The 14,633-nt window shown below is 44.5% G+C and overlaps 1 protein-coding gene across 1 annotated transcript; it reads right to left on the minus strand.

The window, feature by feature from the left end:
- Positions 1 to 405: 405 nt before the first annotated feature.
- SERINC3 (serine incorporator 3) lies at positions 406 to 9,199 on the minus strand. The gene is made up of 10 exons (XM_059827055.1): positions 9,161 to 9,199; positions 8,434 to 8,595; positions 7,770 to 7,963; positions 6,573 to 6,652; positions 5,725 to 5,862; positions 4,696 to 4,865; positions 3,871 to 3,961; positions 2,825 to 3,002; positions 2,176 to 2,403; positions 406 to 1,443 (listed from the first exon to the last, which is right to left on the minus strand). Exons 1-10 carry the CDS (start codon positions 9,197 to 9,199, stop codon positions 1,305 to 1,307), a joined length of 1,419 nt encoding a protein of 472 aa, XP_059683038.1. The 3' UTR covers positions 406 to 1,304.
- Positions 9,200 to 14,633: the final 5,434 nt, after the last annotated feature.

Consider the following 14,633-nt stretch of genomic DNA (forward strand, 5'->3'; position numbering starts at 1 on the left):
GACAAAATTTATTTTTATATTGCATTTTATAAAATGGAGTGGTCAAAATGTGTAATTTTATGATGCATGACTGGGTGATTAAACACATTGTAACAGCTGCTAATTTGATATTTTAAATATGTTTGCCTTGTGTCATCTTGCGGCATTTTACAGTAAAAGTCAGTAATAGTGATGTAAATTTAGTTCCATCCTAAACACACAGTTGCAACTAAGTATAATTGCCACAGTGTTGTGTTAGAAAAAGGTGTTGCTTTACTGCAGAACTGAATTTTGCTTGAACAACCATACCTGAGGAACTTCAAGGAATAGGATTTGACATTCAGAGAATCACATGGAAGATGCTGTTTGTTTCAAAAGAAGTATTTACTATTATTTGCTGCATGGAGAAAACAACATCCAGTCGTGTCTAACTAGACACTGAAGCAGCTAATTAGCATTTTAATCACAATATGTAGTATTTTGCATTGGAGAGTAACTGCTGCTGCTTAACACTTCTCAACAGAGCTGAGACAGTTTCAGTAGTTAGTCCACTTTATTCAAATGAGTTTACAGTGCAAATGCTATAGTGCCAGTAATAATCATTTCATGTACATTATTTTGTAGCATATTAGACAAGTGAAATTAGAGGCTTTATTTTTCCAGCATAATCATAAAGCATTTAAGCTAGTCATACACTTACCACCATTCAGTATTTGGCAAACACACTAAAAAAGTTACTATAGAAGTTGCCTCTTAAAAAGGGCACGTTTGTTCTTAAAAGGAATTAGAGTTAACCAGTTTTTCAACCTCAGAGTTCTGTTGGTAAAGAATAAGGGGGTTTTGCCACAACACAGGAAGGTAAGTATAATTTAAATAAACTTTTGCTTTAAATAAATTTTTGCAGTGGAATGTAGAAATCAAGCAGCATGGCTTACACTTCCAGGAACTCGTGCATAGTGCTGAATATAATTGTTCTTTAAAATATATTACTTCTCATTTTAGCTAAGTGTTACTTCTCTTTAGTAGAAAGGTTGTGGCTATTGGACAGAACAGATATTTTCTTTTGTGCTTTGACAGCACAGCTGTAGTGAATTTTAAAAATGCAGTAATAAGATAACCATGACTGAAGGTTAAAATAGAAAGATAAGTGATAGTAATTTTGATCCTGCATCAAGCATTACACAATACATAACTTTCTATCCACCTGTATGTTCATATTAACGTAAGAAACAGTAACATAGATAGTATAACTAAAGCAATACATGAACATTTTGGCTTTCAGCAAGAAGTTCCCCACTTTTGTAAGCTCAGACAGGTGCAGCAATTTAACTGAAGTCCCTATTAGTAAGGACAATAGGAGCCACTAGGGTCCAAAGATAGAGGAGGAGACAAACCCAGCTGGAGGATATCTTCACCCACACGGCTGGCCACTTACTTGTCATTGTTTTAAAATCTGCATCAGGGCTAAAAAGTAAAGAAGTCAATTAATAGATATAGAATGCACTTTCCCTTATTCCTTGCTATCTCTCATATGAATCTGAAGTTAGAACAATGATTTGGGATGCTCCAATGCAAGGGCCTTTGTGGGAGGAGTATGGTGAGACAACTAAACCAGTCATTTCCTGGTTGCATATGTTGATGTGCTACTCCGAGGAAATCTCTGTGAGCTATGCAATAGATTCCTGATGGATCCTCCTCTGTAACCATATTTGCTAATTTATACAATACAGCAGTCCTGGGGAAAGCAGTTCTAACCTGCACCAGCAGAGGATATGTCCAAGTGCTCCCAACAGATCTAGGAAATCCTGTCTCCATTTCAGGGGGATGTATGGCTGTCCCTGCACATCTTCCCAGGGTGAAGAGCCAGTAGTAATAGGCTGGCCTCTGACAAACCTCTGAGGAGGCCACCTCAAGCCAATTTCATATGTATCCTTCCTGCTACTTGCCTATTGGAAGGACAGTAACCACACTTTCTGCCCTTGCAGCTAAAGCAGTCCACTAGGACTACAGCTGCTGATTTTGCCTTTTTACACTTTAATTCAGCAACACAAAATTGAGAAGGCACAACTCTAGCGCAACTGGCAGAGGGCCAGCACCTTAACCAGCTTGGCAGGAGTAGCCCATAGGGTAGGAGTCCCCTATCCACCTAGAAACACTGGCTGGCACATACAACCCATCACTTTGTCTTGCTCTTACCTGTACCAGTTTGTGAGTGTCATCATGATGTAAAGAGAGGCAAGAAAGAGCATGAAGTGAAAGAAGGTGTAGTTGTACTGAACACCATCCTTCTCATTATCCATGACACGGCGCACTTCTCCTTCCTCTGCAGCCCCACTGCCTGTTCCCACAGTCTCCTCCAGAAAGGTACTGTCACTCCCAGACAGCGTCAGCTTGTTCACCTGGCTGTTACTTGAAGAGCGAATGCTGCAGTGTAACCCAAAGATAGACACAGTTAAAAACTCCCTTTTCAGTTAGCTATGTTTGCTAATAAAGCAAGTGACAGACCACAGTGAATGTCTGGGACTAGCAAATAACATTTTTAAATCCATCTGGTAACACAAGGAAGCTCCTCAGAGATCTGTTTTCGTCTGAGCTTTTGTTAACCTAATTAAACAGTGTTCCTTGTCCAGGTCTTGTAACACATTTTGTTCTGTCACCTGAATTGGACTAATAAAGCCTATCCTCATCCACAAAACAGAATGCAGTTTTATTACCCATATTTAGGCTTGGGCCTGAGACTGCAGCTGGATATGAATAAATGCAGGTACATTTTTCACCAGACCCAGATTCAAACAAAAAAAAGACAAATCAATTGTTTATCATTTGATAGCAGTGCAGATCCTACCTGGAATACAAGAGGCAAAGGACAAAGATAACCAATCCAACAACACTCTGAGCATCCCACCACTGTAGGGACTTGGGCGGAGCTGGAGTAGCAGGTACAACAGTGGTATTTGCTGGAACAACTGTGGGAGTAGCTATCTGGGTAATGATGTTCAGCAAACTTGGGTTACAGCTTCGTTCTGAAAGGGATTTCAAGGCAGATTAAAGAGAGATGAGCTTTGCCAGCATTTACCTAAGAAAAGATGACAGATAAGCTTGCAATTCTTCATTCCCTTTAACTGCTGATCTTTTCGATTCCCCAGAGGCAGAAACAGCATGGAATATTTTTCCTTCCTGTGAGCTAGGCAAGGGTGTAATAGATAAATAAATAAAATCAGAGTGCCCTGACACTGTTTCCTTTCCCCTCACAAATCACACACACAGAATCATTAAGGCTAGAAAAGATCTTTAAGATCATGAAGTCCAACCATCACCCCAACACCACCATGCCCACTAAACCATGTCCCAAAGTGCCACATCTACACAGAGCACAGCACCAAGAGACTGAGAGCAATTCTGCCATCTGCAGATCATTAAGCATTCCACTAAAGGTCCAGCATTGCATTAAAAAGTATGGCTACACAGTATTCCCCATAATACTTGTGAGAACCATTGTCTCCTAGCTAATCCTCAGTTTAACAATTTTGCAAAAGCTGAAGCACGCATGGCTCTGTGTTACTGGAACCTGGGATGGGGAGAGTTTTGTTCCTCTTCAGCCTTGTAAGAAAATCCAATTAATTGGATATTCCCGGTTATTCAGATGGCATAATTATTAAAAAAAAAATAGTATGAAAAACCTTCTATATAGGTGTAGAACAGTAATCTAAAATACCCCAGTTTAGTTCTGGAAAGAGGCAATTTGATGGTTTCAGTAAAGTCAGCTTTACTGCCTCACTAGATTTTATCTAGACAGATCAGCAATGCCCATACAGTGATCTGTAGTAACTACAAGCCCCATCAACAGCTTCTGCTTTCAAAATACATTACTCAAGACAGTCTGCTGCTTACCAGGCTCATTGGACATGGCTGACCAAGTGAGATACATGGTGTAGAGCGTGATAACAGAGGACTGGAGGAGCCCAGAGCGGGGCTGATGTTCCTGTTCAAAGACAGAATAGCAAGCCAAGATCAAAAGGGCAAGTTTTACCTGTAGTTGCATAGTTTTACCCTACTGCACAGATTCAAAAATTATTAGCATGAAAAACTTTATTTTTTAGAAATGCATTGGGATTTGTTCTATGTTTAAAAGACTGGAAGAAACTCCTTAGAGTAATACAATTTATGCAGTAAGCATCTCAAACATGGAAGGAATAAGGAAATGCAAATCTAGTTTATCTGTACCCAAGATTCAGTTAGGGGTTCTTACTGAGTTAATCCCAACTTGCTTAACAGTTTTGTAAGTATGAATCTAGCATGTTATTTCTTTAAGCAATACCAGTTCAGAATCAAGTAACATGCAAGCTTCCTCTCATATTAAACATGCTTACCCATAATTTCAAAGCCACAGTATTAAGCCAATACATTCCCAGCTGATCTTGCTTTTCCCTACCAGGTTTCTCTGTTCTGCCAGAACCTTCACCTCTAAAACCATGCCAGCAGCCCCCCACATGGAAACAAAGTCCAAAACAGTGTTAGCCAAAAAAAAGCCTATATTCAGGAAATATGTCACTACATAGTGCATTGGTTTCACAGCAAGATTTTTTTTTAATATATTTCTAGCTAGCATAGCTATGGTTGCCAAATTTTAAAGTTCTTATGTCTGACTGAATTGGTACATCTTTCTTACTTCCCTGCTTTGTATGTCAGAACAAAACAGCAAAAAAAAAAAAATACCTGAACTTTTGGAAGGATAGAAACAACGGAGACAACAATGCACAGGATCATATTAATGCTTATGAAGAACTTGTTCTCAGTGCAGTCATCAGGCTTTGTGTAGAAAACATAGAAAAGCACAATAAAAACCAGCGACAAGGCGTAGAACAGGCTTGTACAGGACAGCAGAGCTGGAGGGAAAAAAATTTAACTGTTACAGTACGCATGTAGTTTAACAGTACATCTAAGGTGATTCAATGACCAGCTACCACTGTAATAAGACAGCCTCTCTTGCTCACTTCGAAGTCTGGTTCGGAAAACTAGATCAGCAGAATGCATTTTTATTAGGTATGGCTAAATTTCTGCTTTGGCTCACTAAGTAGTGGAGCTCAGAGGAAAGCCAGTGCTGCCATCAGGGGAGTAAGACCTACCTTTCGGCAGCAGTTTAATTGGTTTAACTGACGTCAAGCCATAATGTCAAAATGAGAGTGCTTTTTGCACACTTTTAATGGGCTATTTTACAAGCCCTGAATTTCCCCTTCTACACTAGAGGCCACCTATTTTCATTTCCATTCTGCTATGTTCTTTCTAAGAAGGTACAAAACACTGTTGCAGCATTCGTAGCTATGAGTAAAGAACCACAACAATTAGCACTTTGTAATTTAGTGGTCAGCTCGGGAGCATGTGCCAAGGCATGCTTGGTGTTGCACTGCAGGCACTGTCATCGACATAACTGACTTCCTGAGGACCTCAGTAGGGGAGGTGGCAAAGCAAAGTTAGAGTTGCAGAGTTCCAGGCTACTAGCTCTGTGCTTGCACTGCAAACTAGCCAAGTGTTGTTTATTATGACTGTCAGATCTGCTAATCACAAGCCTAGAATATGTTCCATTTAATGAGAGGAAAGCAACACTGCAGCTATTAATTCCAAATGTTTACAGTAGTGACTCTAGACTGTGGAGTGCAATTCTAGGATATGTTTGCTACCTAGTAAGTGATATTCTGAGGAGTACTGGCCAGCAGAAACAAATCCTTTACAGGTTATGATTCCTACCTGCATACCAGCATTTAGAATTTCCCTCCTCCATTCTCTCAACCCAGCTCTCATTCCAGGAGTGAGCAAAGTCCACAAGAAGCACCAACTGGATAAGAATGAAGAAGGCAGCTCCACAAATACCAATAACAAACCAAGCTAGAAAAGGGAGCAAGAAAAACAGGGTTAGCGTTCATCATTTGCATGCTACCCCAGTTTAAAAATAAAATAAGAAGCTCCTAATTATACTGCAGACAAGTAATGAAAAAATCTAAAACTGTATTTAGAAATGCAGATGCTGTTCATCACTTTGGCCTCCATCCTGCAGGAGCATGCAAGAAGTCCCAGCTATTCAAGGGTGCAGCCTATGCCAGTCAAGCTGAGCATGGGAACATTTAGCCCAACATGTTTTCTGAATGAACGCAAGACCTAACACAAGACATGCTTGCATATGTAAGTACCATCCGGCCACATTTCTTCGAGGATCAACAACCCTTTCAAGTTCCTGTGATGTGGCCAGACAGTAAGGGTTTCTTGCACAGATTTTTCAGAGACTCTAGGGAAGTATTTAGCACTTGTCAGTGTTCTGAGCTGCCTCTAAAGAGTGTCAGGAGACTCAGCCCAGTAGTGATCGTGTCATGAAGTACCAAATTATTCATACACAACACTTCTGCACTTGGAAAGTGATTGCTTATTGCCATAACTTCAGTTGGTCACCAAAATACTGGATGAATCAAGATACTCTAATGAAGTAGGACAGAATCTGTGTCTTCTACAAGGTAACTGTCACTATCACAACTATATTCTGGTAAGTCTTGAAAAGGTTTGAGTTTATTAAACAGAATTCCACGCTGACATATTAACTGTACCTCTTGTGAAAGGCCCTTCAGGAATGTAAAACGCTCCAACCATGATAGCCACAATGGTAGCTATTTTGAAGAACCAGAACCTTTAAAAGAAGACACGAGTTGAAAATATTGGTCTTATCTGCACACAATAGTCATGTTTTACACTATCTACAGGCAGCTTCCTGTACACAGATGAGTGTCTAACAAATTAAAAAAAAGTTGTATTCAGTAGGATTACAGATAAAGATGTTCACCAAATCAGGGGGAGAGGGTGAAGCAACGGTCAATACATTGGAGACATGGACTGACAGAAACCTCAAAGTTCAACAAAAGCAAATACGGAGCATTGTACCTGGGACAGAAAACCCCATGCAACAGGACAGACTGGGGACCGGCCGGCTAGAAAGCTGTGCTGAAAGAGGAGCTCCTGCTCCAGCAAACAAAATGAGAGTCAGCAGCTCGTCCTTGCAGGGAGAAAGGCTAACTTCACATTGTTCAGCTTGGAGAAGGAAAAATAGACATCTAATTGCTGTTTCAACTGCCTAAAAGGTGTAACAATGACAAAACTGTTCTTGCAGGTGCACAGCAGAAGGACAAGCGGCAACATATGCAAGTTGCAAAAAGAGAAACTACAATTAGATATTGCAAAAAATTGCACAGGTTGCCCAGAGAGGTCAAAGCATCCCCATCCTTTGAGACGTTCAAAACTCAACTAGACAAGACCCCAAATAACCTGCTCCATGTTGGTCCTGCTCTAACCAGGGGCTGGATCAGATGATCTCCAAAGGTCCCTTTAAAATTAAATGACTATGATAATTCAGTCATCTAGCCCAGAACTAACCCAGTTAAATCAGTGAATCAGAAATTGGAAAATAGTTTCTGCTGGCTTACTGAGACTGGCCGAGTGAGTGACCCAATGAGCGCCAGAGTCAGCGCAAGGATGGTAATAGAAACTAGTGGAAATCTAGCATCTCTGTGGAAACAGAGGGGTGCCCAGAGTACTGCCCTTTTGATTAGCCAACCTCAGAGCATTATCAGTACATTGAATGTGTTACATAAATAGAAAGCTTTTTAGGAGACTAAAGCATTAGTCTGTATTCAGTTCAAAAAGAAACTCAAGGCCATCAATGTATGCATAAACAATTTGCCACTGTGTTCAGCAAAGAAACTTGAGAGACGAACAAGTTGGAAAAGCAGACAGCTGGCTCACACACATACCCATTGTGTACCGAGGCTCTTGGATCATTACTTGTTTTCACTGCTATCATGAGCAGAGAGAGCAGAAAAAAGAACATTGCCATGGCAAAGCTGATTCGATAGACAGCTCTGTATCCAACAAACACATCGCAGCTGACAAAGCCATCCATATGCGGTATCCGAGTATGAAGCCCCTCATCACAAAATCCAGGTATCTGAGTAAAGACACATTTAGTTGTGAATTTACATCTGCATTTGCAATTACATTCTTTAAGCACTCTTAACAGCTAAGGCTTTCAGTCGGCGCTCTTCTGGGAGATATGATAACAAAAGACCTTGTGCTCAGCTGGCCTGCACAGACCTTATTATCATCTTTCTTTTGCCATATCATCACTAAAAGCATCCAGGAAGATTAAGATACCAAAGCAGCAGGCCTCTGATAATGACTGGCAATCTCCAGGTCTGGTCAGGTTTCAGAGACCAGGCATGTACTTAAAAATGTACATTCACTGAATTTGCTATTTCAGCTAGAAGCTGTTCAGTACACACAGTCTCTTAACTTGGGGTACAAGACACACTTGGGTGTTTGTGTCTCTCACGTAATCCATTCCAAGTAAAGAGAAACAAGTCACTGGCACAAGTAATGGTTTTGCAAACAGTTAGAAAGAGGTTTTCCCCTCCATACCTTTTTCAGCTGCTCTTCCATCCCTGGTGCCAGCATGATGCAGGCGAGAACAGTACTGAGGAGGAGCAGGGAGGCATAGATAAGACGTGTCACTGTTGAGTTCTTGCTGTTGGGACAGCATCGGCACAGTAAACACGAGGCCCCGCTGCACAGACAGGGAATCTGAAGGACAGAGACAGAAATAGTAAGGGCATTCCGCTCCGAGCTGACACCGGGGTCTGCAACGACACCGCGAGGGGAACCCAAACTCCATTTAGAGACACCCCACTCCCTGCCGGACCACACAGATAAACCGTTTAATCGGCATTTCTGACTGACACCGTGTGTGACAACACCCGTAGGCAATCTGGCTTATCCGCCCGGGCGCAGTTCCTGGGCGTCCGCCGCCCGGCAGCGGCCAGCAGCGTGCCGCAGCTCCGCAGCCACCGACGCCGCCTCGCACGGGCAGGCCCCGTCTGTTAGAGACCCGCCTCCCGGCCAGGCCAGGAAGCAGCAGGGTAGCTGCAGCCTGGCGCCCGCTCTGCCCGGGGGGCTGAAGCCGCCCCCGGCTCCAGGAGCTGGCGGGACCAGGCTTCTGCCCACAGGCCGCGGGAGGGGACCCAGCGGGGACACCGGCCCCGGGCTCGCCCGCTCCAGCCAGGCCCCCGGCGGAGGCACCGCTGCGGGTCGGGCCCGCTCCCCGGGGGGGGGTTGGTGTGGCGGCCCCCGCCGCCGCGTCGCCACTCACCCAGCTGGCCAGCGAGCAGACCCCCAGCGCCGCCCCCATGGCGCCGCCGCCGAGACCCCTCCGGCCACTTCCTACTTCCGCCCCTACCCCGCGGCGTTAGGCGGCCGCCGTCCAGCGCCGCCGCCGCTCATTGGCTGCTCCCGCCATGCTGGCGCGCTCGGGGGCGGCTGCCCGCCAATGAGAAGGCGGGACGGAACGGCACGCGAGCAGGAGGATAGGCAGAGACGGCGAAGGGCACGGGAGGGAGAGTCGTTGTTTATGAACACTTCTTCCGCCTTCTCCGACGCGAGGCGGTCGTAAGGAAAAGGGACGCTGATTGGTCGAAAGGATTGGAGAGTGGGCGGCTCCTCCGGCAGCCCAGCCAGTGAATGAGGCTGATCGGCAGACCCTGCAGCCATTCAATACCTCCCTCTCCCTGAGACCGCTGGGGGCGCTCGGCGGTGCCTCGGCCCTCGACGGTTGCCATGGCAGCAGCGCGGGCGCCGCGGGCGTGCAGCCGGCATGGCGGCGGGGCGGGCCGGGCCTGCCGCAGCGGCTGTCAGCGGGCCGCCCCCGGCACACGCGGGATTTGGGTCCGAACGCATTGCCTTTCCCTGCCCCTGAGCGCTCAGAGCCTGCCAGGCGCCCCGGGCCTGTGCCCCGTCTGCATGGGTACAACTGCCCCCCCCCGGGTTCCAGAGGGGACAAGGCGTTACCGGGCGCGGTGACAAGCGTCACGTCCGTCCGTGCGAAGGTTGCGTTGAGGCCGTATGAGTTACACCTGCGTCACCGCTGAAGCACTGACCTCACCGGAGGGACTGTGACAAGCGGGCCGCCTCAGGAAGCGGGCGGGCGGCTCCCGCCACTCCACGCACAGCCCTGTGGGGATCGCGGGGGTGCCGGTGCCGGCCGAGGGGCTGGGGACACGGCGGTCACCTGCCCTGCCTGAGGCCCGGGGGCCTGCTCAGCCTCTCGGAGCGGTGTGACTGGGCAGGAAACCCGTGGTTCATTCCCATTCTTGTCCCATCGTGATAGGATCGTGCCACAGAACTCACGTCACGTTGCTGCCCCTTTTTTCCCGCATGCTTTGCTGAGCACGGAATGGTGTCTGTGAGTTTTGGCGTCTATAGTATTATAACGGGGCTCTGCGTGGAAGTGGGAAAACTCAGGAGCCTTTCAGAGGTGGGGTTCCTCAAGGAGACGCTTCTGCATCCGTTCACTCTAGGCTCAGTCCGTATTTTGAATGCGCACGGCTGTAAAAGCTAGAGATGTACTCCTGTAAAATGGAAGAAGAGGTAGAGGAACCATGTGAAAAGAGACATTGTTCTGCTGCTGCCCCGAGCGCAGGGGCCTCTCTGGTTTTGGATTACCGGCGTACTAAATGACTTGCAGTTTGGAGGAGTTAGGGATAGCCAAGTGACTACACTCCTTGTCATTAAAGTCTGGGAGCAAATGAAATGGATGGGAGGGAGGCTGTGAGGATATACCAACAGCAAGAAGGTCACAAGAGTTTACACAGAAGTTTAGGAAAGCAGTTTGGAGCTATTGAATTGGCATTAGTGTTGCAAAATATCAGAGGGCAGGGTCAGAACTGACCAGTTTGAGTTACAGGATATATTCTGGCTATAGCGATTCCAGCTATTGCACATCACTTCCCACTGTGTCAGACCCATCTTTCCTTCACACAGTCCATTTCTGAAAAAGCTGCTTCCATCACAGAAAGGGACAAATAATCAGAATGACAGCTTTATTGCCATCTGAAATTGCCAAGAAATGACAAAAAGCATCCAGTAAACCAGCCACTTATTTTCCACAGCAGCGTTAACACTTAGAATATATGAACATTATGTTAACATTATCATCTCTCTTGTAATCAGCCTCATTCATGAAGATACACAGGCTTCTTTCAGAAGAAGATCACACCATAAATCATTGAAACTGTACTTCCTTCAGATAATATAAGAGCCTTTAGTTTATTATTAACATTTTTATTAGCCTTTCGGGTGCACCAGCTGGATCTGTAAGAAGGCTTTTGCTACATCCCTGCTACTTCACTGTTTGTTCACATGAATGTATGCAGAGTAAAGGCAGAATCCAAAATTCTGTGTTCCCTTCTCAGTAATCCTGGGTAAATAATTTCACAGGTATATTACTAATATAGTGATGAAACTCAGCTAAATCCTGAGTCTGAGATGTTTTCTTCACAGGAAATTTATGAGACTAATAGTTCTGTTAAGTACTGTGGGATCCTCCACTGGATTATGCTAGGGAAAGACAAGTATACAGATAAAAAGCTTTTTCCTTCCACTGTCCACGTAACAAGAGATTTCCAAGTGCTCATTTTACTTCCCAACATAAACCCCCTCTGATTCTGCATAACATCACCTCAAACCACACGTGTTTAACAGGAGATAAGGATGAAGTCAGCTTAGTGACTGTCAGCTATGGGAACGAGACAGGATATGGCGGGAGGTTATCCTAGTTTGTATAAAAATACCCTGCTGTGGTATGTTAATCAGTTCTGACAGCAGAACGAAATGGTGCATCCCTTCTTTATCTATACATTACATCCCATACGTATCTGTATGTTAGTTAAAATGCCTAGAATAAAAACCTTGAAATTAGGTAATTTTTAAAGGAAATGTGTCAGATATAGTAAGTCGTTCTCCGCAGTTCTTTGTGCAACTGAGCTCATAAAAAATGTAACTCAAGCTTGTGCGTTAGTGCTATTCTTGTTAATCTCAAGGGTCTCCCTGTTGTGATAACAAAAATCCGGAACTTTTCCTGATGTTCCCCGGAGTATGCAAGGGTCCCTGCTCTGCACAGGCTGTATTTTTGCAGGTAATAGATCCCATAGACAGGTTATAATTGAATAATCCTTTGACCATCCAGAATCTTTCAGTCAAGTGAAGGGAACAGCGAATTGGAATGGCTGGGTCAATCCAACTGCAAAAATTAAAAAATCATATGTAGTCTGTGTTTCTACAGTAGTGTTGCCTTGACCCGTATACAGGTTTAAACATCTTACTGTGCTCTGGCCTGCATAAACTTTGAGGTATTGGCATCATCTTTCTACTATAACCCCCCTAATTATTATATACTATAATAATACTATAAACACTTCTGTAAAGTGTTTGGCTTTAAACAGTATTTAGAACTGTGCTTTGATTGGATCTCCAGAGCATAAAGAACTACAGAATTTTCTTTAGCGACAACTGCTTTTCCAGCTGTTTAGTTCAGGCTTTGGGTTAAGCTCTGTTCCACAATCCAGATCTTAATCCGTGCTTTGAGAACAGCTGTCAAAGTCCTCCATCCGTGAGGAAGTTAGTCATTAGATAATAGGCCAAATACTGCTATGGCTGAAACCACCAGTGGGTTTAATTAGTCTTTAAATGGTCAGAGTTAATAGTTTCTACAAAATCATGATGTTCCAGCAGGGTAGAAAGTTCTCCCAAGTATAAATATTGTTAAGTTTATGGAGCTCCCAGATGGCTTTCACTGGGGTCTAATCTAACCGCGTGCTGTAGATGTAGGGACTCACTCACCACTAACGTGCAAAGGCCAACGTGTGCTGCCTGCTGCCATTCCCAGGGAAGCGCAAGTGCCCGGGGCCGGCAGTGCGGTTCTTCTCTGTGCACGGGCTGGCTTTACGCTCACAAGACCCTGCAATTTGAGATCAAGAAAAATCAACCTAGTCCACACTCTCGAGTCTTCAAATACGCAAGCTACTTTTCTCCGCAGTCCTTTGCCCACGATATTATAATTCTCATCTTCCCTTGACTGCGTGCTCTGTGACTGCATTAGCACCTGCCTCTGCACTTCTTAGACTCTATTTTCCTATCGTGTCATGGATACGTGAGTCATCTTATTTGTGATCTGCCAAGCTGAGTGAGAGTCATAGTAGAGTTGTGCGCTTCAAGGCCATTAGTAACGCTGCTAAAACTTGCATAATATATTCTTCTGTGTCTAAATCCCTGAGAGATTGAGTAACTGTTTTCTTTTTCACCCCAAGTGACTATGCAGCTGGATGAGTCACTGCTGTTATGATAGAAGAATTGTAATCTTTGTGCCTTTCCAGTTTTGTTTGGCTAGAAATTTATTTTATAGGACACCTTTGTTCAATCTCCTCTAAGTCCTTATATGTCACCAGAGACCTTTTCACTGACTCCAGTTCACTTCAGATCATGTGCTCTGGTCTGGAAACTGCGATAGTTTCGGTTATTGGTAAAACAGATGGAGAGAAATGTTCACCTTTATTCAATACCCTGGAATATATTACCAAGCTGTTTCATCTCATTATTTATGGAAGCATTAGTGAAACTTAAACATATTGAAAAGTATTTAAATAAAATTTAATAAAAGCTTATTTAAAAAAAAAACAAAACAAAACAAAAAAAAACCACAAAGAGAGCTATACTGGAGGGAATATTTTGTACAAAAGATCTGCAGTGACATCTGTGAATGAAGAGAAGGGACTAGCAACAGATGGCTGGTAAAAAGGAGGAGGGAGTGAAGCGTGACCTTTTGTGAGAGGTGAACGTGGTGTCCTGCGAACAGCACGGGGTGCTCAGACAGGGCCCTTTGGGAGCAGGATCTGACCCAGAAGGCACTGGCACTGTTGGAGCAGCCTTAGCCCTGCTCTGACTGAGCTGGTAGTAACTGTCCCCGCAGGAAGGAGCCCTGCAGCCAGAGGCATTGCTGGAGCTTGGCACCTTCCCCCATCCCCCGTGGGCGAAAGTGTTAGTGCAGAGCCCGGCATCAGCCCCTGCTCCACCCGGCAATGCTGATCTAGTCTCGTTTTTGATGCTAGAGCACCTCAGGCTGTACAGGGCATCAAGGTCCCGCTTTTAAGTAGCCACTTCAAGAGTGGGTAGCCACAAAGCACGCCAATGTTCTACTTGAGCACTGTCCAAGCACCCTTACAAATGTTGCTGAGTTTACTGTTTCAAATGTTTTCACAATTTTTTCTTGCCCGATATGTTTTTTTTTATTAAGCCAGGATTTATTTCCCCTGTCTCTGTGACCCCATCTCTCCCATGAGAGCCTGGACTGAAATCCAGCTGGCCAGCCTTCTTGTATCAGCGATCACTGCAGCAGAACAGCTTCTAGTGAAACAGCAGTGGGAGGAAAAGTCAGGAATTTCTGGATTTAATCCTGCCTCAAGCAGTGACGAGTTGTGTGGCTTTAGGTGAGCCACAGGACTTACGTGAGTCAGTATGTAATGTGAGAAAAGGAGCATATCCCAGAGTCATGGCAGGCTCCATTCGTTCATCTTTCCAGACAGCTTAAAATCAGATGAGTGCCTGACCCAATTTTTTCTCATACTAAAAAGAACAATACAGGATCATACTGGCCATGGTCATTTCTTTTAGCTGGAGATTTCTTTTCCCCTCTTTTTCCATTGTCCCCCACGCTGGTGCTGCTGCTTTCCAAGATGCTATGAAGCTAGTGAAATAGTTTTTTCTCATAAATCTTTTAAATCATGTAAATCCTC

This window comes from Gavia stellata, chromosome 20, assembly GCF_030936135.1.
Source record: "Gavia stellata isolate bGavSte3 chromosome 20, bGavSte3.hap2, whole genome shotgun sequence".
In the NCBI taxonomy this organism is placed as follows: Eukaryota; Metazoa; Chordata; class Aves; order Gaviiformes; family Gaviidae; genus Gavia; species Gavia stellata.